General features: G+C 40.7%; 1 protein-coding gene across 1 annotated transcript; it reads left to right on the top strand.

Moving 5' to 3' along the window:
- The first annotated feature begins 1,320 nt into the window (after nucleotides 1-1,320).
- Nucleotides 1,321-26,403, top strand: PIWIL1 (piwi like RNA-mediated gene silencing 1). Its single transcript, XM_037377004.1, has 21 exons — nucleotides 1,321-1,652; nucleotides 2,269-2,352; nucleotides 5,794-5,944; nucleotides 6,684-6,809; nucleotides 8,984-9,198; nucleotides 10,272-10,393; nucleotides 11,038-11,118; nucleotides 12,038-12,238; nucleotides 12,612-12,723; nucleotides 14,898-15,018; nucleotides 16,260-16,377; nucleotides 16,541-16,655; nucleotides 17,663-17,850; nucleotides 18,455-18,527; nucleotides 18,857-19,057; nucleotides 19,346-19,449; nucleotides 19,933-20,003; nucleotides 20,541-20,694; nucleotides 21,582-21,707; nucleotides 22,827-22,974; nucleotides 23,706-26,403. The coding sequence occupies exons 2-21, from the start codon at nucleotides 2,272-2,274 to the stop codon at nucleotides 23,820-23,822; spliced, it is 2,625 nt and encodes an 874-aa protein (XP_037232901.1). The 5' UTR covers nucleotides 1,321-1,652; nucleotides 2,269-2,271; the 3' UTR covers nucleotides 23,823-26,403.
- The last annotated feature ends 3 nt before the right edge of the window (nucleotides 26,404-26,406 follow it).

Here is a 26,406-nt window from a genome sequence, read left to right as displayed (position 1 = left end):
CTGCTTTCTCACGATTTACATAACGTAAATGACTTTGACAACATCTTTATATTCAGTTTATCTTTAAATACTGCTGAGCCAAGAAAATCTGCATATTGTGTTTCTGCAGCTTTAACCCTCTGACCCACTGGAGAGTTCTGCAGGCTACAGAGCAATAAAAGTTGCCACAGTAGGCGAAAAGCCTGTGGCAAGCAGTAATCGGCACTCCGAAAAGCACTGCACATGCCTCGTGTAAGTGTATGTATTGAGTTTGTTAAATATTTATCCAGATTTACATGTGAATAATAAAGCACATGCTAAAACTACTTCAGCTATCTTTTAAGCAGCAATATCCACACTTTCATAGCTCGAAAGCTCTTCTTTTTAACTTGTAAAGAGGAATCCAGCTTCCTAAGTGGGTTGCTATGCTGACATCGGTGAGCACAACACAACCGACTTTGGGGACAAACTGACAATCTAAAGCAAACAAAAAGAGGCGTTTGTGGTATTTGTGTTGAGTATGAACGTCAGCAGTGTCACCTGTTTCTACCAGGAGTAACGGAGGACAAGGAAAAGGAGCCTTGTCCTCTTTGCTGCAGGTACCTGGAAAACAGTGGATGACCTCAGGGGGTCGGACTGTGTTTTGTCGAGGTGAGGTTTCAATTAGGTGACGTTATCTTTTGTCCCTTGAATTCAGTGTCTCCAGACGCGTCACAGGCATCTAATCTTTAAGCAAAGCCACAATTAAAAACAACAGAAACGTGCGCTTGAGCCTTGGTGCTGCCTAGACAACCCGCCTTTCCACAGAAGCGTGGCAGAGCTCGCTAGAGGCAATTCCTGCTCACGGCCAATTCCTTCCAGGTCCTGAGCTGTGCTATTCTGTTGTGAAGCACCTAAAACACAAGGTGCGATCCTCTGTGACAGCCACAGCGATCGAGTCAGCCTTACTTGGCAAAAGGTGCTCTTCCTCTTCCTCCTCTTCCCCCCCCCGCCCGCCTGCCCGCCGCCCCGCGGAGGAACACCCCGCGGAGGGGAACACTCCGCGGCAGCCGTCCTCGCTGCTGCGAGCGCGCCCCGTCGCTGACGCGACTCACAGGGGTTTATTTCTTGTTGCATTGCACCACCTTCTGGGTCACTTAATTTATGTTCCAAGCAGGAAGCGGGGGGAGGACGAAAGAGGTTTTGGCAGGAAAATTCTCTGCCGACGGATCATCACGCACATCACAGACATCACGCAGGAGGCGCCAGCGGCCTCGATACAGGAGGGGGAGGGCGGCGCAGCCCGAGGAGGCGCCCGGCGGGCGGGCACGGGCGCTGTGCTGCGGCGCCCTTCGGCTCTGCGCGCCGCGGCCGGCGCCACCCTTCGGGACTCTCCGGCAGAGCTCGGGGCTCAGGAGCCAATCGGAGGAGGGTGTGCGTTCCCGCCTTGCGCCGCTAGTGCGTGCAGCCGCGGCGGCGTGCAGCTGCCCCCGGCGCCATTACGCCGAGGGGAAGAGCGGCCGCTTTGAGGTGGTTGTGGCGGCTCCTGTGGCGGGGGCCCGGCCTGCGGGCAGTGGTGGGCTGGCTGTTGACCTTCGTGGGAACAGAGTCGTGTGGAGTTGTGACGAGAACGGGCTGTTGCGTATTGCAGCAGTAGGAGCAGTAGTCCCTTTGCGCCCCGGTCACAGGTTGAGGTAACACAGAGGGCCGAGCAGAGTGGGGGTTGGACACGCCTCTGGGCGCGGGTTTTGGCCCCAAAAACTGCTCAAGGCTGGCAGAGAAGTTATGGCTGAGCCCACACTGAAAGGGGGGGTGGGGGGCGGGGTGCATGTGATGACAGACAGGTCTGTGGGGCCGGTTTGCCTCATTAGGTAGCCGAGCAGGTGGTAACGGTTGGCATTTGCTCTGGGTGAAGCATTCCCTGCCCCTAGGGTAATGTAACAAATTAGGTTGAGTTGAGTCTTGAGCATCACTTGAAAGTAGTATCAGTAGGCTCCGACTTATTCTTGGCTGAGGTTGCAGATCCTGCCGTGCTCTACCATTTCGTTGACTTGCTTCACAGCTTCAGAATTTGTGGTGGGTTGTGCTGGTCAGTTCAAACTTGAGTGTAAGAAGCTGTAACGCCCCCACGCTACCTGTTGTGGCTGCATTAGTTCCAAGAGCAGGACATTTTGCAGAGGAGGGTGTATTTTAGTGAACCAGCTGAAATTAAACAAGGGTAAATGCAGTGGTGCTGCTCATAATACTGTTTGGAATAAGGGTGGGGGAAGGAGAAGATTGAACACTAATGCTGTAGGTGGTTTGTCTTAGAAGATGACTGGAAGAGCTAGAGCCAGAGCAAGAGGAAGACCTCCAGCACAGGAGAGTACTATTCCTTCTGTCGGAGCTGCATCTGTAAGTTGGCTCTCCTTTAAATTTAGAGTGCAGCTAGGCTTTGGAATGTCATAGCTCAGCTACTTCCTATTTTAATATCAGGTATATATGTTAGATGTTACGTGTGTGTGTATATATGTGTCATGGTTTAACCCCAGCTGGCAACCAAGTACCATGCAGCCGCTTGCTCAGTTGCCCTCACCCAGAGGGATGGGGAGGAGAATCAGAAAGGAATGTAAAACTTGAGGGTTAATATAAGAATAAAGATTCTTTCATAAAAAAGATTAAAAAAATAACGCAAGGAATTAATTCACTACTTTCCATTGGCAGGCAGGTGTTCGGCCATCCCCGGGGAAGCAGGGTTCCATCATGCATAGCGGTTACTCAGGAAGACAAATGCCATAATGCCAAATGTCCCCACCTTCCTTCTTCCCCCAGTTTATATACTCAGCATGACGCCGTATGGTATGGAATGCCTCTTTGGCTAGTTTGGGTCACCTGTCCTGGCTGTGTCCCCTCCCAATTTCCCGTGCCTCTCCTGCCCTCTCCCTGGCAGGGCCCAAGAAACTGAGAAATCCTTGATGTAGTATAAACATCACCCAGCAACAACTAAAAACATCAGTGTCCTATCAACATTGTTCTCACATCACATCCAAAACACAGCACTGCACCAGCTACTAAGAAGAAAATTAACTATCCCAGCTGAAACCAGGGCAATGTGTCATGCGTGTAGTTACATTAACTCCTTTTTATTAAGGAAATTTTTGTGTGCTTACAACCAAGTGATCTATTGTAGTACAGTTGCTATAATAGAGCTAGTGGAAATAGGTAGACGTTTTCATAGCACGTTTTGTCCACTGTGATAAGCCTGCAGAGAAGCAGAACACATTAGTCTGCTGCTGCTATTAATGTATATTTGGCCAGAATCTGGTCCTTTTACTTTTAATATTAAGGACTTTCTGACTGCATTTGAGTTAGTGTTTAGGGATTATTTTGTGCATATGTGGCCTGGTCAGTCCATGGCTTGAAAATTGTTCATACTTGTGTGTTTGTAGCTATTGCCCCATACCTGGAGATTTTTTTAAAGCAGTTGCTCAAATTTGTCAGTTACTAATAATAAACTTTCATTTGAGAATGTTATTAGGTTGGAGGAGTGTTTCTATTCCATTTCTTGCCAGTGTCAGATGAGTTTAAGTCGTGATAAAAGGTAGTTTACAGGTCTGTTTCTCAAATAGTGAAATGCGTCTTGCATTAGCAGTGGCACTGATGCACCTCTTGAACCCGGAACTGAATTTATAAACCTAAGAGACCTGATTACTTCAGATTTTGTCTCTTTAACATGAATAAAATTGTTAGCAGTAGTCAGGAGGTGATACCAGTGTCCTGCTGTAGGCAAAGAGGAAACCAAAGGAAACAGTAAGGTTTAGGGACTATGCAGTCCGAGTGGATAAAAGTCTGCATTGTTTTTTTTTTTTTTCCTGTTCTACCACGTAGACTACATGTATCTCCCTCCAAGAGGGTTAGTTCCAGAAGTGTTTCCAAAGACATGCTGAAAAGAGATTGTGAACGAGTAGGAGCGTTTATGTTAGACATTTAGAAAATGAGGGCGTGCACTCTGTCTCAGGTTAAGTGAGAACATAATCTGTGCTGATGGCAGGGGAAGATTGGAAGAACTAGCCATGTGTTGTAGAAGGGAACCATCCCATTACTTGACTTTTACACTGCATTGATACAGAGATGTCATAGTACACCAGGTTCTTAATACTGAGGCTTTTATCAAAAGGCATTAGTGAGGTTTAAGGAGGTCAGGGGCCTGCCTTTCCTTACTGATGTCCTGACAACCCTGTGATCTTGCTGCAGGGGTAAGAAAGAGGATAGATTGGTCAGTCCCTGGCAAGTTCTTCCCGACATGGAGACTGCATCCTCCAAGGAGGATGCAGAGAGGGTGGAGCTTGGCTTTTCGTAGTGGTGCATGGTGGGAAGATGAGACACAATGGACACAAACTGAAGCAAGGGTTGTTCAGATTGGACATTAAAAAAAAATGTTTTCATGATGAGGACTGTCAAGCACTGGAACACAGTGCAGAACAGCCAAGCATACTGAGGTTGTGCAGTCTGCATCCCTGGAGATGGGATAAATCCGAGCAACCTGATCAGACCTCATGATTCACTTTGCTTTGAGCAGGCGGTTGGGCTAGAGACCTCTCGAGGTTTCTTCCAGCCTGATTTATCTTGTATTTCTATGAAGAACAAGACTGTTGTTCCCCTTCCCCACACCCATACAGTGGACCCTATCCCAGCATAATCTTGCCCTTCAGTTTGTGACTTGACATGGAGCTCTGTTCTGATCCTTTAATGGATGGGAAAGGAATACAGTGAGCTCAGGATCGCAGGGCTCTGCCTAGCTGTTGGACTAGAGAATCCATGTAGGTGGGATTACCACTTCCTTCAGGAGCAACGATGGAATATAGGTGAGGCAAAGCAGAACTGATCTTTCCTGAACTGCTTTTATGAATACTACAGGGAGCACAAAACTTGTGATAATATGCTGTTACTGTGATAGTACTGCACTCTGATAATTTTCACATAATATTCTTTAGGGTAGTGTGCATTTGATTTTGCAGCAATGCTTATGGGTGTTTAAAGACTTCTTAGAAGGTATACTTTTGGCAGATCTTACAACACGTAAAAATAACATGGAGAGTATAAAACCAGAGGGGCCTGCTTAGTTACTGATCTTGTGTTTAGTGTCAGAACATGCATGTGAGAACTGCAAGATGGGTAGCAAGAGCTCTCAGAGCAAACAAGTAGAGGAACTCCAGGAATGGATTGTGGGCAGTTTGTGACATTCTGCTGTGTTGCAGGGAAAGACGGAGCCAGGCTGGCCCTCTAGCTCAGCTTTCATGATTATCCTTGACACTGGCCTCTTGCTTGCTTACGCTTGGAGAACTTGATTACTCCTGGAGGGACTAATGTGGGGTAGACTGCGATCTGGTAACATGAAACTCTGAATTGCAGGATTGCTTATGGCTGAGGGTTGTGTGTTGCAGTTCTTCTAGGCATGACACTTTTTAATATTATTTATTCACTAGACACTAAACTTACAAAAGCTGTTTTTGTAAAATAAGTAATCAGCTACTTGAAGTATCAGAGGGATTGTTAAAAATGAGAAGTCCAGAAATTTTAGTTAGAGCTTGCAAAGAGAAGATTTGCATATACTACTAGTTAAATGAATATTAACTTGCAAAAAAAATAATTCCTGAACCCTGTTATTTTGGAATTTGAAGTACAGAGTAATAACTCTACTACTTAATATAGGGAAAAAAAAATTAAACTTAGGTAGCTGTTACACTTGGGTGTTTGAGTGTTCTGTACTTGGTTAGTGACTTTGTTTTGCTCTACTCCTGGAAGTACGCTGGTTTTTTCAGTTGCAGTAGGAAAAGCTGTCCCTAACTGTTGTAGGTTCAGGAGACTTTGCCAAGTCAGCCAACCAGCTGTCAGCACCCCCAGCAGCCAGGGATTCCTCCAGCGCTCTCAGAACCACTGGGTGGCCATGGGCAACAGAGGGTCCCTCAGCGTGTTCCAGGAGACCAGGATGGGAGAAGGCCAGAAGGTCAGAAAGAGTGAAAATGTTCGTTGCCTGTAAGAGCACACGCTTTGAAGAGAATGCAATTCAGATATTCTTTAAACTGTATTTCTAGGTTTTCTTTTCAAAATGAGATTTATTACTAAGATTTGGAAAAGTTCCCTGTATGTACCTTGTGATGATAGTATTGCCATTCTAAAGTGCAGTATAACTGAACTAGGAATTTTGAAAACTACTTCAAGTGTGCTCTACTCCATCTATACTATCTCCTCTTACCGAAATAGTTTAAAAATAAATTAAAAAGCAGATGGCACAACTTAACTGCATGACTACCAATAGTAAATTTCACTTTGATATTTCATTTATTTCATTGTTTTCCTTAATTCTTAATAAGGAAATTAAACTTCCTTACCTATTTCACATCACAGTGCGTTTAAACATTTCAATGCCAGCTAGAGATGAAATGGAAGATCCATCATCCCTGTATTTGCAGAAGAATTTACTGATTTGCAGTTTACATCTTTTTTTATTCTGGCTAGCAAGCTGCTACTAGTTAACTGTCTGTAAATCTTAGGAACTTATTATGAATTACCTGAATGTTATTTTTAAAAATAATTTATTGTGTAGCAGAAGCTGAAACTTAACGTGTCAGGATTTCTCTTAATTTTTTATATATATGACTTTCAAAATTGAATTGTATTTAATTCTTCTTTGTATGTAAGACTTGATTTCAATTCTTTCTCTTCATTAAATTTCAAAACAATAGGATTACAGCTTTCTGTGGGATTTCAGAAATTGTCTTTCGGAGATAGGGGTGGCCGTCACAGAGATTTCCATGACCTTGGCATAAATACTCGGCAAGCCATCGAACACGTTCAAGAATCAAAAACTGGTATGTTCAGATTAGACTATGACATATAAACAAATTGGAATGAAAAACAGTTTTGCTTTGCTTATGCTTTTAGTATTCCCTAGAGAACAAAATAAGAAAACCTTCATTGTGTACTAGAAAAAGATAAAAGTTATTCCTGATATCTGAAGAGGAACAGTAAGATGATGTCTGATGGCAGTGCTTCAGACAGAAGTTATGTAGCATTTTAAATTGCCACTATTTAGACGTAAGTCATGATCCTTGTATGTTCCTGTTGTCTACTTCTTCAAGCAGGACTCTTGATTTGCTTCTAGAAGTTTGGTATTTAGTAGAAGGTTGGTTTTTTTTCTAGAAGTTCTGGTTTGTAACACATTGACCTAACCAAATTAGTTAAGATCGTGGAATTTGGGACATCTTCTGAAGAAATTTTTTAGTTTAAATAAAAGGTTATATTCTTCCTTCCTTGAGATGAAATCATGCATATCAAAAAAGTAAAATCAGGCGGTCATGATGGTCCTGCCTTCTTGCTAGAACACAATTATTTTTAGCGTTCAACACTGCAGGTTCTGCACCAGTGTTGTGGTTGTAGTTTAACCCCAGCTGACCACTAAGCCCCACACAGCTGCTTGCTTAGTCCCCCTACAGTGGGATGGGGGAGAGAATTGAAAGAATGGAAGTGAGAAGACTCGTGAGTTGAGATAAAGACAGTTTAATAAGTAAAGCAGAAGCTGTATGCAACCAAAGCAAAACAAGGAGTTCATTCACTGCTTCCCATCAGCAGGCAGGTGTTCACCCACCTCCGAGAGAGCAGGGCTCCAGCACATGCTAATGGTTACTTGGGAGGACAAACGCCACCACTCTGAATCCCACACCCCCCCGCCTTTCCTTTTTCTTCCCTCAGTTTATATACTCAGCATGAGGCTCTGGTATGGAATGTCCCTCTGGCTAGTGCAGGTCAGCTGTCTGACAGCTGTGTCCCCTTCCAGTTTCTCATGCCCCTCCAGCCTTCCTGCTGGCAGGGCCTGAGAAATTGAAAAGTCCTCGATTGAGTATGAATGTTACCTAACAACAACTGAACGCATCAGTCTGTTATCAACATTATTCTCATAGTAAATCCAAAACACAGGATTGTACGAGCTACTGAGAAGAAAATTAACTTTATCCCAGCTGAAATCAGGACAGTTGGTAATAGTTTTGTATTGTAAGTGACTCTGTGAGACATCACAACGATATGACAGTAACTGTAGTCCACTTTTGGTTAATTAGACGATAGCTGGAGCATGCCACAGGTCCAGGAATGTCGGGGCTTAGTTCTGCTCAAGTCACTTCAGGGCAGAAGCAGTATGGTAGTTTTCATTCTCACGTAGATTTTCTTTCTAGAGCTATGCTAATGCTAGATCACGGTTTGCTGTACTTCGTAGGCAGCTGTATTGCTGGCCTCTTTATAGCTTTGTACGATTTTCTAGTGTAACATACATGCTTTGTATGTGGTAGGATTTTTTTGTTTTCATTTGGGGTGTTGTATTTGAGATAGAAAAAAATGGATAATGAAAGCCAGATTAAAATGAGTGATCCATAGTTGTCTGTAGTGTATTTTTTGTATTAGACTTGTGTCTTTAAGCCTAAAAGAAATTGGAATGAGACTTGAAAAAAATGGGAAGAAATATGTTAGATACGTAAGTGATCTGGAGGTAGTTCTTGCTGTTGTGGGTTTTTTGTTTGTAAAATCTTGAAATACCACAAGAAATGTCATCTTGTCACACATGAATGAGAATGTGGTTATGTCTAGTGACTGATACTCAACTGTTACTTTCTGCATTGTGCTTATGAGTCGTACAAAGAAAGATTAATTTGTCCACAAAGGAAGTGTATGTTTTGGTGGAAATTCTCTCTAGTACCTGGTACTAACCCTTTTGGGGGCAGGTTACTGATCTAAATGCTTACCTCGTTTGATGAGAGATTTTTCCTGACAACTGAAGGAACTATAAAAAGCTCTGATAAGCAGGTGGGTGTCTGTAACACTGTGCCTATGTGAGCATTTCCTATAGCTTGCTGAGTCTAGAACAGTTGCAGAACGCAACTGACCTCTGATCTTTTGTCTGAATGCCTTAGTACTTTAAAATTTCTCAGAGCTGTTGAATTACTATAAGCTAGTAAAATTGTGTAACTCCTAAGATGTTTGCCTCTCATTTTAGGTTCTTCAGGTGATAGGATAAAATTAACTGCAAATTACGTCCGTTTGACGTCTCGACCCCAGTGGGCTTTATATCAGTACCATGTTGGCTATAGTCCTGAGATGGAAGCGCGCCGTCTTCGATCAGCTTTGCTGTTTCAGCATGAAGAGCTAATTGGAAAGACACATGCGTTTGATGGATCGGTATTATTCCTGCCAAAAAAACTAGGGAATAAGGTATGATACAAGAATGCTATTTATTTTTTTTATTTTGAGTTGCATTTTGTGATGCATCTTGTTTCTTACTGGTCTGGGCGAAGTTAGAATTGATGTCCCCATGAGTACATTTAAGTGGATCGGATATATTAGTATAAGCTAATTTGCTTATGTAGAGAAATTTGGTAATAAATATCTGGTCCTAATGCTTAGGTTCTGCAGACTAGAGTAATGCCCTGCACAGAAGTGGATAGTATAGAAAGTATTTTTCCTTTAATTTTCTTTCTTCTTATGTCTTTTTGTAACTTCTGTATTTTAACATCCAACATGTACTGTGTGTGTGTGGCAAGGTTTTGGTAGCTGGTGTGTGTGTGGGATGGCCCCCATGGAAAGAGATTAGGGGCTGCCCTGTGCTGTACACAGCCATTTCGAGCCCCGGCCCAGACCAAAGCTGAGCCCATCAGCAAAGTTGATGGCACCTCTGTGTATTTAAAAAAGGTGGGGGGTTGGAATGCCAGAGCAGAAGAAAATGAGGAGAAAGGAGCAGCAGAGGGGAAATGCCATGTGTACGAGTGGTAACCCCTGTCTCCCCCAACTCTGCACCTTGTGCTATTCATTGCCTCGCTGGAGGGGCTGAGTGTAACTGGTGGCGTTAACAGGGCAGGGCAGAGGAGTCTGGAGTAAGTTTGAGCCTGGAAAAGGGAGAGGGGGAAGATGTTATCGCTGTATCTTATTTTTCCCCCTAGTACCTGAATCAGTAATGAAAAATATATTAATTGGCAATATATTAAATTTATTTCCTCAAGTTGAGTCTTTTCCTGCAATGTGAATTGGTAAGCCATGTTCCTGTCTTCATCTTGAATTCAGCTGCTTTGTGGATGGCCTCCATTCTAATCCTGTAGTCATCTTCACCCAAATGAATGAAGTGCTTTAAGTTACGGTTCACAGTTGTAGTAGGAAATCAAATTCCTGTTTCAGCTAAGTCTTGATTTATTAGACTCTTAATGCGCAAGTCCCATTCGATATTAGTGGAGCAAAGTCCAGATATAGCCCTGTTTGCCTCTAGTTTTATTAACAAAACTTTGCTTTCTCAGGTTACTGAAGTGTTCAGTAGGACTCGAAATGGAGAGGGTGTGAAGATAACAATCACATTGACTAATGAGTTGCCACCTACTTCACCTACCTGTCTGCAGTTTTACAACATCATTTTTAGAAGGTTTGCTGTCCAAGTTGTGTCTTCATAAGAAGTAATAATTCTAAAAATATTTGACTTAAGTTTTTCCTTTCCAAAGAGTGGACTACAAATCAATGTAACAAATCTGTATGTTGAAGCCTTTGTAGCTAACATTACTATGCGGCCAACCACATCTGGTGACGTTTTAATGTGCAGTTACATGCATATTCCTGGCACTTGTTCATGTGAATGGCGTTTATACCTTTTCCCTGAGCAGGCAGACTCACACTGGAGTGCTGTTGTAGGCAATTAGTCTTACCCTTGCCCTCTACTTGTTTCTGGATTTGCCTTTTAAAGCAGTTAGCAGTGCAGAACCTTGAGCTGGCAAATCACCTGTTTTTTTCTGCAATCTTTCTACTTAACCTGGGTACCTGGACTGCCTGGTTCATTAGACTGCTACCTTCAGCTGGTTGGTGAAGGGTTGGGTTGTATGCTAACTTATTCTCAACGGATTGTCATTAATTAAATGTCCATGGCCTTTCTGAATTTAGTAATTAAAAGGTCACATTTGTGATTGTTTATCTAGTCAGATGAACAAAAACTGAGGTTGTGCAGAGGTTTGGAACCATGCATGGTTTGATAAACTGAATAATAATGGTAAATGACATCCATATTTCATCTTGCAGGCTTTTGAAGATGCTGAATTTGCAGCAGATTGGACGTAATTATTATAACCCCAGTGACCCAATCAGCATCCCTAATCACAGGTTTGGCAAAAAGGATACTTGGGCGTAGGAGGGGTGCAGGGACAAAGGATGATACTTATACACCACTCTGGTGGTTTATCTTGTAATAAAACTATGGACTTAAAAAACTGGTATTCCTGGGAAGTATGAGACCTCATTCTCTAACTTACTTTCTTCTATGTGTAAGATCTCATTACTTGTTACCAGTGTGTGTTCTGCTATTACATTTCTACTCCACTGTCAAGAAAACTTGCCTAAATGTCTGGAAGCCTGAGATCTCCGAATACTTGAATTCTAAAGCTTAGGAGTTTCCAGCCTTCATTCTGAAGACCATTTAATCTGCCATGTAAATTCGTATCTGGCCATACCCCGCTGGATGGGTAGTTGTGGAACTCACCTATTTCTCACTGTCACATCTTGCCCTCATTCCCTGCCAGGATTGTGTATAATGTTACTGATGCTCCACGCTAGCCCTAAGCCTGTTGCACAAGTTAGCAAGCTTTGAGTTTGACTGGGGCCTCATCATATGGCTGTGGTGTACTCCTTGCCTACATAACCTGGTTGATGGAAGTAACTGGATGGTGTTCAACTAGATAAACTGTTAGTCTTGTTAAAGTGTCTTGGATACCCATAAACTTTGTATATAAGATATTTAAGACTAATGGCACCAAATGGATTTCTTAAGTTTTGGGGCATCCTTTATTTCACTTCAGTTATATTGCTACATCGTTCAGTTAATCTCCTTTTATCTCGACTAAGGATACCTGCATGTAAAACATTTTTCATTTTGTTAACTTTCAGGAGCTTGGTTATATTTGGATAACAGCTTCTTTGTGTCTTAACAGCTTTCCGATGTCTGGGAAAGTGGACGGAAATTGCTCAGGGTGAGAATAGAGATGCTTTAAAGCACGTTAAGATTCTGTATGTTCTCTTTTGGCAGGCTGATGGTTTGGCCGGGCTTCACAAGTTCTGTCCTGCAGTATGAGGAAAGCATTATGTTATGTACAGATGTGAGCCATAAGGTTCTTCGCAGTGAAACAGTGTTGGATTTTATGTACAGTCTGTATTACCAGGTTGAAGAAGAGCAAAGATTTAGAGATGCCTGTACTAAAGAGCTGATAGGTTTAATTGTTCTTACAAAGTAAGTCTCTCTCAACTCTTGTTGTCTTAGAGAGCTGTTTATTTTTTGGGATGTTCCATGTCCTGAGCTATATAAAGAAGCATCAGAAAGCGTGAAAATGACATCATTGTCAAGCTAGCAAGCGTATTGAGATGACAGTGTTTGTAAGAGCAGGGGTAGTACATACTAGTTTAGTTCTGGTTTCATTTGGTTTTCTTACAGTTTAGTTTTTAGTAGAATTGATAGCCTCGTACAGGTGAAAACTTGAAGTTACTGCTGCTGATAGGAGCAAAACTTTCAATTTCCATGGATATTACTATTAACTCATCCTGCAGTTATATTTCTTTTCTATTTAAGATCAAAAATCCCCAAACTGATTACATTGTTTATTTAGGTACAATAACAGAACATACAGAGTTGATGACATTGACTGGGATGCCAGTCCACAGTGTACCTTTAGAAAAGCAGATGGTTCTGAGATCAGCTACGTAGACTACTACAAAAGGGTATGGAAACCTAATGGTCAATGTGTGCATTATGCTTTAACTTGAAATGTTAGAGCGTTGTCAGAGGTTTACTTATGCATGGATTTGTAATTCATGTTTTTATTTAATAGAATTTTATTTTTAATGAATACTGTGTAATCTGAGGGTAGCGAGTAACCTATGCAGCATGATTCAGCATGAGTAGTGCGTCCCAATGAGTAGTCGGTCAGGCAAAAATGCTGGGAGGCCTACATGGATGAACAAAGAGCTCCTGGAAAAACTCAGAAAGGAGACATACAGAAGGTGGAAGCAGGGACAGGTAATCTGGGAGGAATATGGAGACACTGGCCCAGCATGCAGAAACGAGATTGAGAAAGCCAGAGCCCAGCTGGAATTGAATCTGGCCTGGAATGTTAAAGGCAATAGGAAGGGCTTCTATAAGTACGTAAGCAACAAAAGGAAGACTAGGGAAAATTTGACCCCACTGCTGTGCATGAGGCAGGGCCCCTGGTGACATAGGGTGTGGAAAAAGATGAGGTGCTGAATGCTGCCTTTGCCTCAGTCTTTACTAGAGAGATGGCCATTCAGGATTGCCAGGCCCCAGAGACCAGGGAAGAGTCTGGAGCAAGGAAGGCATATCATCGGTGGAAGAGAATTAGGTCAGGGAATACTTGAGCAAGTCCCTGGGCCCTGGTGGATTGCACCTACAAGTAACTGAGGCACCTGGCTCATGTTGTCAGGCCACTGTCAATAATATTTGAATGATGTTGGTGATAGGGGATAAGTGCCCAATGGCTGGAGGAAATAAAAAGTCACTACTGTCTTCAGTCCTACTGGAAGTTCAAGGAGGATGACACAGGGAAATATGGGCCAGTCAGTTTCACATTGATCCCTGGGAAGGCGATGGAGCAGCTAATCCTGGAAACATTTCCAGGCATGTGAAGGACATAGAGAGTCATGAGGAGCAGTCAGCGTGGCTTCACCAGGGGAAACTCATGTTTGACCAACCTGATAAACTTCTGTGATGAAATGACTGGCTTAATAGATGAGGGGAAAGCAGCGGGTATTGTCTACCTGGACTTCAGTAAGGCTTTTGACACTGTTTCCTGTAAGATCCTTGTAGAGAAGCTGGTGAAGCATGGGCTGGATGAGCAGACAATGAAGTGGATTGACAGATGGCTGCATGGACAGGCCTAGAGCATGGTGATGGGTGGCATGATATGTAGCTGGAGTCCAGTAACTAGCGGTGTACCCCAGGGCTCAGTACTTTGTCCGGTCCTGTTTTAACGTCTCTATTGATGACGTGGGTGATGGGCGGAGTGTACCCTCAGCAAGTTTGCTGATAATTTACTGAAGGTAGAATATATGGACAATCATCTTAAGAGAAGTTACTCTTTGATAATTTTGGTTCTTTGCAGCAAAGTTTATGGGCCTACTACTGTAATTGTGAAATCTTTCTGCCCATCAGTTTCAACTGGAAACAGGGTAGGACTTAATAAGCTAGCAGCAAAATTAATATTATCCATTCTAGTTCGGGATGGAGTTTATAAATTACAGATTTTCTCTGCCATCTTGCCTTTGCTGTGATCCTGCTTTTTTTTACAAAAATGTTAGCCTTTGAGTAGTTTCTGAGGTGTGGTTCCCTTTAAGAAAAAGGAAAAGTTGAATTATGAAGTATGTTTGTTGACTGTCAGCTTGTCACCTTTTTGTGTTTTTTTTTCTTCTGAACTAAATTAGTGACTGCTAGACAGACCAACTCTTGCCAGATGCAAGGAAAGGTTGTGGGAGGATTGAATTTCAGAAACTTCACTTGGATTCCTGTGATGCCTTGAAGTAAACTGCTCTGTGGGGTGGGAATGTTCGTTACTGAACTGGAATGAGGATCGCAGTCTTGGGATGAATACTCTGGGTGGTAATTGCCTCAAGCAAGGCAGAAGCATTGCTTCTGTTGTCTTTTGCAAGTCAATAATTTGATGGCACCAACAGAGAGAATAGTGCTTCCCCATTTGGCGGCTTCTGACAAAAGGAGTTCCTTTCAAGTTAGCCATGCTAATTGAAAAAAAGTTGCTGGTTGCATTTCTTTTGGTTTTGTTTGTTTCTAGGAAAAAATACTCATTTTCTAAAGTGAGCATTATGCTTAAGAAAACTGAGTTCGTTATGAATAAACTAACATACAGTATGTATTTCTAATACAGCAATACAATCAAGAAATTACTGACTTGAACCAGCCTGTCTTGATCAGTCAGTCTAGGAGGAAGAGAGGGACTGTGATGCCAGTACCGGTGGTGTTAATTCCCGAGCTGTGCTTCCTGACAGGTACTGTAGCGTTTTTTCATATCAAAGTTTAGTGGGTTTGTATGGCAAGGTTTTGGTGTTGGGGGCGCTATGGATTTGGCTTCTGTAAGAACTTGCTTTCCACCCCCCACCTCTGTTCTGTGAATCACGTATTTAAGAATTTTCCTTAAAATCTGCATTCATCACAGATTTCACTCACATCAAGAAAAAAAAAATTCCCCACACCAAAATCAAAATAACATCATAACAACACCAAATGGAAGTGGACAGTTTACACACAATCCGCCCCTTGTTGCTTCACCACCACAACAGAAATTCCCCACCATTTCACTCTTCACCCTCTAGCTGTGTTCAGTACGAGTTTTGCCTGTTACCTCTCCCTGTTACTATCTTTATCTCAACCCATAAGCTTTTTGTTGTACTTGCTCCCCCCTGTCCGGTTGAGGAAGGGAGTGACAGACGGAGCGGCTTTGGTGGGCACCTGGCCTCCAGTCAGGTTCAGCCCACTAACAAAGCATCTGTCCAACCATAATGCCTGCTGAAACTGGTGTTTTGACAGCAGCCTCTTCTCAAGTTAAGTAGGAATGTTTTGTTTGTATAAATGTGATTTTTAGAAACAAGTTTTGTAGCTAAAAGATTATGTTTACATGATGCTGAAAAGTTCCAGGGATTTTGATGTTGCATACTCTTTGCATACAATGTTTCAGCATTATTTTCTATATAATATATATACAATATATATTATATAATATAAAATATATATATATGTGATATATGAATATATATATGAATGCATATATAATACGTATTCAGAACACAATTATTTCAGCATACAAAAATTCAGCATTATCCTACTGATACCTTGTAGTGTTTCTTGGCAGCAGAACTTCTGTTGAAACAGAAGTTTGCTAAAAATTGACAATTTTGTATGATAGATAAATATATATTTTCCTCTGAGATACTGATTTTGCGCTAGCAGTACCTTTCCATCTCAGAATTGTTTTGCTAGGAATGTAAATACAGAGCTGTATGTCTTGTGTAGTTTCTTCTCAAGTGCAAAAATGCAGATTTTTTAATTTATTTTTTTCTTTTTCCCAGCGCAGATGGGAATATATGTACAGGGAGCAACTGAAAACCTTGATTACTACTGACACCACTTTACGTGTCTGCAGTACATGCATAGCTAATCTGCGTGACTTACAAGTTTACTTTCTTAGTCTTTAGTCTAACTTTTACTCAGAAAAACATTTTGCTGTTAACAGGATTAACTGAGAAGATGCGTAGTGATTTTAATATGATGAAAGACTTGGCTGTTCATACACGACTGCCACCTGAGCAAAGACAATGTGAAATTGGAAAACTTATTGACTGCATCCAAAAGTATGCTACCTTAGTATCTTTTGTACTTCTTTATCTTACAGATTTTTCATGACAAACTTTTTTCTTGCAACAAAACTTTTGAAATCTTACTGTTTATTTTTTTTATTTAAGTCTCAGCAAGAACATATTTCTTGGGTTTAATTTAAATCTTGTTTTTAAACAGAGATGACAGTGTTCAGAAGGAACTCCGAGACTGGGGTTTAAGCTTTGATTCTAATTTACTATCCTTTACGGGAAGAGTTGTTCAAGGAGAAAAGATCCTTCAACCAGGAGCTGTGGTAAATAACTTCTGACATCTTCTGGATCTCTCACTGATGAAGCAAGTTATTAAGGAAGGAAACACTACTTGTTGGTTTGTAAATGAAGGATTATGAGTTAAAACATTATACAAAAGTCTTTGTCCAAACAGAGGACCTGCAAACTTCTGAAATTGTTTACAAGTTCTGTATAGAAACCCCTGAAGATTTTTTCTGACTTGCATTACAATAGTGTCTTCCTTGCAAAACAGTTCCTCTGTGTAAACAAAGTAATTCCAGATGCACAAACTAGGAGACTAGGGATGTTTCTGACTGGTTCCCATTTATTAAAATATGAACGTCTTCAAATGAAAAGCCACTAATTATTTCAGTATCAGTAGACAGACCACATACAATATCTGTTCACTCAAAGGTGGGGTGACTCTTCAGTATGAATAACTTAGATTTCAATTAAGTCATAAAAGATATGCCATAAAATTAAATTATGCCATAAACCAACATATATTTGCTCTGTAATAGAGATCTTTTGTTTGTTTTGAATGGTTGCTAGATGGAAAAGGGCATTTTACAGTATCCTCATCTGTATATCTGTGTATTTGGTAAAGCCTTTTTTATTCTTGTTATTGAAAAGGCCTGATATCTTCTTTATAATAGTACTTTTCTTTTTCTCAAGCAGTTACCTTGTTAAAAATAAAAATATGTGAAAAATAAGTCAATACATAAACAGCTGTGTCTTTGCTGCATAGGTTTTGTGCTACAAATAGTAACAAGTTACCTGGGCTAAAAATTCTATGTATCTTTGCATAATTATGAATGAAACATTTGAAGAGTGTAGGATTTCTTGAAAGGGCTAGATAAAGCTTATTTTAAAGTAGGGACAGTAGCAGTAAAGGAACAGCTAAAAATAAAGTCATTTGTTCTAGGCAGAAGTGTTAAAGTCTGTTCTTGATGTGTATCTGGAAGTAGTTGTGGTATAGCTTCTTTACTAGGATGCTGATTTTTCTTTCTCTGCCATCTCTTATTTGCAGTTTGATTACAATCCTCAGTTTGCGGATTGGTCGAAGGAGACTAGGGGAACTCCTTTAATCTGCGCAAAGCCTCTGGACAACTGGTTATTAGTATACACACGGCGCAACTGTGATGTTGCTAATACACTACTTCAGAATCTGTTTAAAGTCACACCATCTATGGGAATCAAAATGAACAAGGCAACCATGTAAGTCTCTTTAGAAAGCTGATGGAAAAATTATTTTATACATACTAAGGTGTATCTGTTAGCATGCTTGGGCTTGTACATGAGGAGATAGTGTAGTATGTCACACTGCAGATTTCTGTGAGATTTTTAATAAAACAAGTTACTTTCAGTCCCAGGCAAAAACAATTTGCATGCTGACTTCCTTACTTGTGCTTTTATTTGTGAGAGCTTTCCCTGGGGGTCAAAGCATGCCAAACCCAAACAGTATTAGACATACGGTCATTGAGGAAAGCCTTCTCAAGCAGAGCCACATCTATTTAATACAAGGAGTATGTGTTTTCTTGCTGACTTCAGATGTGTTCTGATTAGTTCTCGTTGCATATATCATTCTTTGAGTACCTGTGCTTGCTTTTCACTTTGAATTTAATTGCTTTTGGAAGACTTTAATTTGAGGATGATTCCTCTTAATCCTCAAAATGTGTAAATATTGTATGTTTATTAATAGCTATAAATGTGACAGTTCATACAGCACTGATGCATAATGAGCATTTATGTTTTTGCTGAAGTTTCAGTAGCAGTTAGTTGGGGGTTTTTTTCTGTACATATTTTTTCCTTTCCTTTTCAGGATTGAAGTAGATGATAGAACAGAAGCTTATTTAAGGGCTTTACAGCAAAGTATTACCCCCAACACAAACATAGTATGTATTTGAATCCATAATTTCAAATCTTGTTAATCTCTGTAACTGGTGTTTTTAAGACTGGTGGGATTCATTCTCAGAAATGAAACTCTTGGCTCCAGAGTTATCTACTACATGCCTACTCATACTGCTATTCAAACCCTGGGCTAACTATGGGTATCGTTCTGGAAAAGTCTTTGTACTTGGCTCTGAAGTATGGACACTGACACTTTCCAGCTGTTCTTGCACTGTGAACGCTTGAATTTCTCTTGAGCATAAGAAACTTTTCCTATAGAACTACAACTGTTATGCAAATGTCAGTATGCAGCTGCTTCTTTTTTTCTTTAAAGGCAGTTTGTGTCTTGTCCAGTTCCCGAAAGGATAAATATGATGCTATCAAGAAATACTTATGTACGGATTGTCCCATTCCAAGTCAGTGTGTGATTGCTCGCACTTTAAGCAAGCCTCAGACTGCTATGGCCATAGCAACGAAAATTGCCTTACAAATGAACTGTAAAATGGGTGGAGAACTTTGGAGCGTTGAGATTCCAGTAAGTAGTATCTTTTTAAAATGGTAACTGTGTTCTTTTGAGCCTTATTTAAAAGCAAGCCTTTCCCCCCGCCCCCCAAAAAATTGCTTGTTCTTTGTGTAGTTTGTTTTGTGCTGGTGAGAAGAGGCATGAAGTGAAATACGACATAAGGAGATGTCTAATTAAAGAATTGTCCTGGAACTGTACCACTTATGTCAGGGTCTTATTACACTATAGGATGGAGTTGATAGGTGCTTCGGCATGTCTTTATGTACTGATAATGTGTGTTCTGTATTGATTCCTTTTAAGTTGAAACAGGTGATGGTTGTGGGAATTGATTGTTACCATGACACTTTATCTGGAAAGCCGTCGATTGCAGGATTTGTTGCTAGCCTGAATCAAACAATGACACGGTAAGATTTGAATGCCAAAGAAACATCTTGACTTCGCTGAGAAGTAGCTTGAATGCGGTGGGCCATCATGAGACTGTCCAAACTGATTTACTGAATGTTGTTAATAACTATATATTGTGAGGGGTTTTTTTCCACTGCATCCCTTAAGGAACAGCCTTGTCCTCCTTCCACAGTGCTTGGAAGAGGGGACAGAAGGTGGGGCAAGGTCTGGGATGAATGGAGGGCATCAGGCTTTTCTGCTCTGTGAGTTGACTTGTGTGAGTGTTCTGATGGAGAGGAACTGCACATGGTGCTAAGGCTTTTGTCTTACCACAGGGGCTTCTTCGCAAGGGAAACAGTCTCACAGTATGCTAACTCTTGCTTCACTGCATTGACCCACAGTACCCATAAAGACCTAAGTGGTTGTAGCCATTTAAAAAATAAATTCACTGAAGTAAGCCTGGGAAGTGCTTTGAAGGTCATCTTTCATCATGTTCTTCACAGGTGGTTCTCCCGCTGTGCTGTTCAAGGTCGTGGGCAAGAACTTGTGGATGGGCTCAAAGCCTGCTTGCAAAGTAAGGGAAGGCTTTCTGCTTTTGTTGAGTCAGATCAAAGCAATGACCCTTCAGCTTCCTCAAAATATGCCTCAGCTGTGTTGAGGGGCAGTGTTACCAACCTTGCATTTAGATAAAAACAGATCAAAAATACAGTTGTAAATACTGCTGAAAATCAATGGCTTTTTTGTCTACATTCTCTTATTGGTTCCCATATTTCTTAACAATAATTAAGTAATACTTATCAATGCACCTCAAAGAATGTTTTAAAGGAGACAGATTTAAAGGATGACAGCTCCTTCCTGCGAGAGCGGCCAGCACCAGCGGAGTAGATAATCTTAGGTTCTTTCTTTTTCTGTTGGTGCACTGGTAAACCAGTATACTTTTTGCAGGTAACATTTGTGTATCATGATGCATACCTCTTTCAGGTGACTGACAGACTTGACCTTATGTTTAAAAACTCCTACTGCTGTTTTTCCAGTAATAAAAATCCATTTATGTTTTGGTATAAATTGTCGTTGTAGCCAACAGCTTTTATGCTTTTGATTTTTTTTAAAGCTGCTCTAAGAGACTGGTTCAAGTGGAATAAGTATTTGCCCTCTCGTATTATTGTGTATCGTGATGGAGTAGGAGATGGACAACTAAATACTGTGGTTAATTATGAAGTTCCTCAATTTTTGGATTGCCTGAAGAGTGTTGGTAAAGACTACAAGTAAGTGCTTCCACCAACCCTCTTTTTCATACTGCAAGGGGAGTACAGGCTGAGATACAAAGAGTGGTTACAGATGAAGATGTTGTCGTCTTTTCATCCTTACTTATTTTTACTTGAGCTCAAATAATTGCTTTTATGGCGACTGGTTACATTATTTGAGATACCTAACTTATAATAGGAACAGCTGTTAGTACATGCACCACGTGAGTACTCAATACGCACACGTATACACCTGTATACTTAAGGCATTCTTGATGCATGTGGTGAACTGGTGGAAAAAGCTGGTTACTGTTGCATGTCTCCGGTAGGCCCATCTAGTTCTTTCCACTTTGGAAAGGACTGTCTGCTGTCCAGTCACTTACGTTCTGCAGTTTTCAACATTGCTTTAAAACTTAGCAGCTGCAGTGACTTGGTTTCTTAATCTGCTCTGAAAAACAAGAATATTTCCTGACGCCACAGGCAAGCAGAGCACAAAACAAGTTACAGCAAGTAGAAGTTGAAGTGCTTACTACTTCTGTTTAGCTTCTATAAATGGCTTGCTCTTTACCAAAAATACTGTTAAAACGCCGTGTTATCTGTATGAAAAGAAGAGGTAGAGAGCAGATCTGTGTTTAGAAGATTTCCTTTTGGTCTTCATTGTGTCTCTCTTAATTAAAGTTGGATTGGTGAGAAATAGCATCGAAGTTGCACCTGAAACTAAAAATTTAAAGTTACGATTTTCTGTTTAAATCAATGAGTGAAGACTTACACATGAAATTAATGCCCTGGAGAACTCTAAATTAATTGGTTTTAATTTGAAGCTCTACAGAATCTGTTCCTGAAGAACTCTTAGTGCAGTTTTTCTGGATACATTAATGTTTTTTTCTTTTCTTGGCGTTTTATTTTAGTCCGAGACTTACTGTGATAGTTGTGAAGAAACGAGTGCATACCAGGTTCTTCGCACATTGTGGTGGAGCAACTATAAACCCACCCCCTGGTACTGTTGTTGACGTGGTGGTTACCAGACCGGAGTGGTAAGTTAGTGTAGAAGTAACACTTCTGTTTGCTGGCAACCTGATAATAAAGGAAATATATCTGATATTAAACTGATTGTGGGATCAAGCAGAAGAATACTTTCCACACTGGTGGCCTTTTGAAAAAGAAATTGTTGTGAACGTGTAGGTGAAAGAAATGGACAAGCTTAGCTTTTACAACTTTGCTATGCAGTATTTCGTGGTTTCAATGTGCAGTATTTGTATATGTTTAGAGTATTCCATACCCTTTAAGTAAGCGTGTGTGTGTGTGTTTCACTTTTTGCGGTTCCTTTTTTGATTTTTAAAGGTTTAGTACCAAATGAGTGTCTATGGATAGGATTGCCCAGCTGTCCTTTACCTGAAATTTAAACTCTGGCTGGTTCTACTTCTGGCATTGCATATAAATCTTGTTACTTTGTAAGGGTGCATTTTATGAGCAAGTGGTGGAAGTATTCTTGGGTGGTTGGGAAGTCACTAGAAGAAGGTTCGGAATTGTACAGTTATGGGTGTGGGTAAAACATGTACACAGATCTCATTGATGTCACTTGCTTGCTGTTGGCATTGAGCAGTATTGCATGCTGCGCTCCGTGATGCTCAGGGTCAGGTACGCGGGAAACGAGAAGCTGATTCAGTACATGATGGAAGGTTTGACTTTGGTCAAGGAAGGCTGGAGTGCGTAGGGAGCAGTGCAGTCATCTGTGGCAGCACAGGTCCGATAGTTTCGCCTTTCTCTCTTGTATTTTGCCAACTCGCTGCAGGTGTTCCAGGTGCTGCAATAGGCGACAGACATCCGAACATGGCTTGGGTGCTAGAGTAAACGAGGGGCATCAGTTCAGTATGTGTCCAGCGTGGTTATCGCGCTGTATATGTATATGATGAATGGTTAGGGTCTTTGTCGTTGTAAGACTTTGTCCATATAATAAGACCATTTACATTCTTCCAGATCTTCTGGCCTTTCAGAAAGAAAGAAAACTGATTATGTTGTGACCACAGCACAGGCATCCTTTTGGGTTTTACTCAGTATGCTTAAGTAAGACAAATCCGTGGGTGTCTGCATTTTTCCAAGAAAAGCAGCCCTTTCTGTATCGGAATTCTGAGGGTTTCTTTTTCCTGTTACAGGTATGATTTCTTTATTGTGAGCCAAGCAGTGAAAAACGGTTGTGTTGCACCCACTCATTATAATGTAATTTATGACACTAGCAAGCTGAAACCAGATCACGTACAACGTTTAACGTACAAGCTTTGCCACATGTACTACAACTGGTCGGTAAGTATTTTTTCTGGGAAATTAGAATATTTTTCTAAGATTGCACATCTTCATGCAGTAACAACCCAAACACCACCTTACAACACCCACGCAGATCCAAAAAGCGTGCAAGTACACCTCTTGACCTACGGGGTAGTTTGAGAGCTTGACATTTTATAATCACAGTCCTTCTGAAGTCTGAAGATAAAAGTAATATTTATTCTCACTGGAAAATACTTGTTATTTTAAGTATTAGTCCCAAATTCTGTCTCAGAAGCAAAACTGAAATGATTATTTGTTACCTGCAGAAATGCTCACTTCTTTGTGTGGAGATGGAATGGTGTTCCTCCCATTTCAGCTGAGGCTTCTTCTGTTGCATGCCGAGATCAGCATGCCATCACCTCACAATGAGACGCGCTTTAGATTTGTTAGTTCAGTAATCACAAATATTTCACGTGACTTACCCACGTCCCACCTTCTGTGAGATCCAGCATCAAATGTAAACCTGCATAAGAAGCTTTTTTGGCGCGAGGAGGGGGATGGAGTTGGGAAGCTTTTTGCTTCTATAAAGCATGTTTTTTTTAATGTGTTCAGGGTATGTAATGTTGTTTTGACAAATTGGCATAAACTACAGGGAATAAGAATTTTACATGTATCCAGACTTTTGAATTCCAGGACTGTCTTTGTTACAGTGAATGCATGCTTGTTGCAATGACTTGAAAATAACTTTTTTTTTTTTTTTCCTTCTGCAGGGTGTTATCAGAGTACCTGCTCCGTGCCAGTATGCTCATAAACTGGCTTTCCTTGTTGGTCAGAGTATTCACAGAGAGCCAAACCTGTTGCTTTCAGACAGACTTTACTATCTTTGAAGCTGAGTTACCAGCTACAAAAAATAATGTAGTTCCTTTCTAGGGAATGTGGAACTGTCTGGGGTTTTGGTTTTGTTTTTTCTTAAAGAGACATGCATGGGAGAATGAGTATCTGCAGTTGTGAAACACTGTCATTGTAGCAGGAAAAAGCTAAAGTTGGCAGATCTGCATTTTGAATAGGTCTCTGCTTGCTATAAAACCTACATAATTTCTTACTATTTTATAGTACTGATTTATGAAAGTGTTTCTGGGATTCTTCATGAAAGATTATCAGTTGTTCTTTTACGGGTTTGAGGTTTCACACAGAATTATTTTCAGCATACAAGACACATAGTTACGCGGAGCAAAATCCAAGTTTCTCCAGTAGCACATCACACTTTTAATTTTCAAAATGCAATTGTTGCCTCCTCGGTTTTGTTAGCTGTTAAGATAAGGACAGCATTTTTTATCCTGAAATATTTCATATCGCAAAAAAAGGTTGTTGGACCTTTTTTTATCAGGCGCAGAGACACAGGCAGCGCCTAGCGAACAGTTGGGATTAGTGCTGGTTTCTTTAACTAACTTGTTGCAAACCTTGTTCCTTTTGTTTGTGAGATTTAAATAAAGTGGTTGCTGTAGTCCTTGCTCACTTGATCGTGTTAGGTGTCTTTGCTTATATACTTCAAGACTGGGCTCTGGGCATACCACCTGACATAACACTAGTGTATCTTTACAACCATTTCTTACCTCTGGAAACCCCCCAGACTCGCGTTTAGATACGCCTTTATTCTACAGTAAACTTCAGCAGCTGACAGCTCTGAAGAATGAGGGAGCTCTGTAACTTGTATTCAGTTCAGTTTTTTTCCTCTCCTAGGCTGCGAAAGCATTTCCACATTAAATTTGTAATGAAGAAGGACTTGGGGGGTTATGGCAAATACTTTGTGCTTTCAGCTTTCCCTATTTTGTATTTCTTCCTGGTTACTGTCACTTACATTATACGTGTTCTGGCTATTTGTTCTGATCTGGTTGGTATCGTTTGAGGTCAACTGAAAAGGAGCTTTTGCAGCTGCTTCCTTTCGTCAGCTATGGAAGGGTAGGAAATGGTCACTGTGGGCTGTTCCTTCTCCGCATGGGTGCAGGGTCGGAGCACGCAGCTTTAGGAACGGCTCCCTGGGTGTGTATCTTACCTGTGGTGCCTAATCCTTTAGAAAGGGAGGGAAGGCAAACACAATAATCAAGCAGCTGAGACAGTAGATCCATGAAACATACTGCACTCTACAAAATATCAAATTATTTATTTATATAAAATATAATACACAACAGTTGTACACATGCACACACCCACACAGTACTTTACCACAACTTTAGGCCAGTTACTTAATTAAATGTTACCTAGCACACGGTATCTTACAGTAATTTACATTATTACCTGAAGACACAATGGGGAAGCTTTGATCATTCATCTATAAACCTTCCGTAAATTACAAAAAGAAAGGCAGTCTGAAAAGTATGTATAAACAGTAAAAACAATTTACAAATGGACAAGAATTACAAAATAGTAACACAGCCAATGACTGCCATCAATGTATTCTTTTTCTTGAGATGCCAATATTGCAATTAATATTTCATTATCACCTGTTGCAGCCTTTTTACTGGCTACAGCTTGTGTACGTTACATGTATCTTGATTCTGACATCAGCAATATGAAAATGCCTTTTAACTTAGGACTGTACCTCCACAGGAAAAAAGGAGGGGGAGTAAAAGGTTTTTCATTGTGGGTTTTTTGTGGTGTTTTTCATTTTTTTTTTTCCTGGTAATTTGGAACAGTGAGCCAGGAACTCCAAAACTGGAGGCTGTGTAGTTGAAACTGGGCGAGTCTCTGATAACTTACACTGTGTCTGATTTCAGTTGAGGAAGAATGTTGACAAAAGAAATCGATACAAGGGGTTTGGTTGGGGGAGGGGAGAAGCAAAACAAAAAAACCCAAAAAAAAACCCCACACCAACAAAAATAAAGCATTTTGCACAGCACTTTCAAACTCCCAGGAGTTACATCAGACATTGAATGGAGTTGGTAACATAGTACTTGGTCTTAAATTACCATGTTTTAGGGAAGATGAAGACAGTTGAATACACAGTAACATACGAAGTATACGCTGTATATTTATTAAACAGTACAAATCATTGTGCATTAATAAGGCAAAACATCAAGGCTGATTAAACTAGGAGTTTCAAGACCATTTTTGTTTACGATTTTAGATGTAGGGGGGAGATCTCTCTGAACTAGGAATCAATGAATAGAGTTTTCTTCCCCCCACTGATGGTAAAAGGAGACTAAAGGCTGAGATTTATCCCATGGAGTTGCAGGTGTTGAGTTGACTTCAAATAAAACCATGTTTCTTCTGGTCTTAATCCCACAAATTTTTTTGGTTTTTTTTCTTTTTAAAGAAAAAAATATTTGCAACAACAAATCCACTTCCTTTTTTCTTGCTGTTTTGATTAAGCAATTCACATGATTCTATTGATGTCAGAGTTAAAAATGCAAAGGTTTGGTAAAGTTGTACTGCGTAGTCATGAAAGCCCTAGTTTTGACGTTTTTTTTTTAA

This window comes from Falco rusticolus, chromosome 1, assembly GCF_015220075.1.
Source record: "Falco rusticolus isolate bFalRus1 chromosome 1, bFalRus1.pri, whole genome shotgun sequence".
In the NCBI taxonomy this organism is placed as follows: Eukaryota; Metazoa; Chordata; class Aves; order Falconiformes; family Falconidae; genus Falco; species Falco rusticolus.
The sequence above is the reverse complement of the archived record's forward strand: the minus strand, read 5'-3'. Positions and strand labels throughout refer to the sequence as shown.

Excerpts from the sequence above, each read along its gene's own strand:
- PIWIL1 (XM_037377004.1), top strand. The coding sequence starts at position 2,272 with ATGACTGGAAGAGCTAGAGCCAGAGCAAGAGGAAGACCTCCAGCACAG. Across the intron at positions 9,199-10,271 it reads CAAAAAAACTAGGGAATAAG|GTTACTGAAGTGTTCAGTAG; the intron begins GTATGATACAAG and ends TTGCTTTCTCAG. Across the intron at positions 18,528-18,856 it reads TTACCCCCAACACAAACATA|GCAGTTTGTGTCTTGTCCAG; the intron begins GTATGTATTTGA and ends TTTTCTTTAAAG.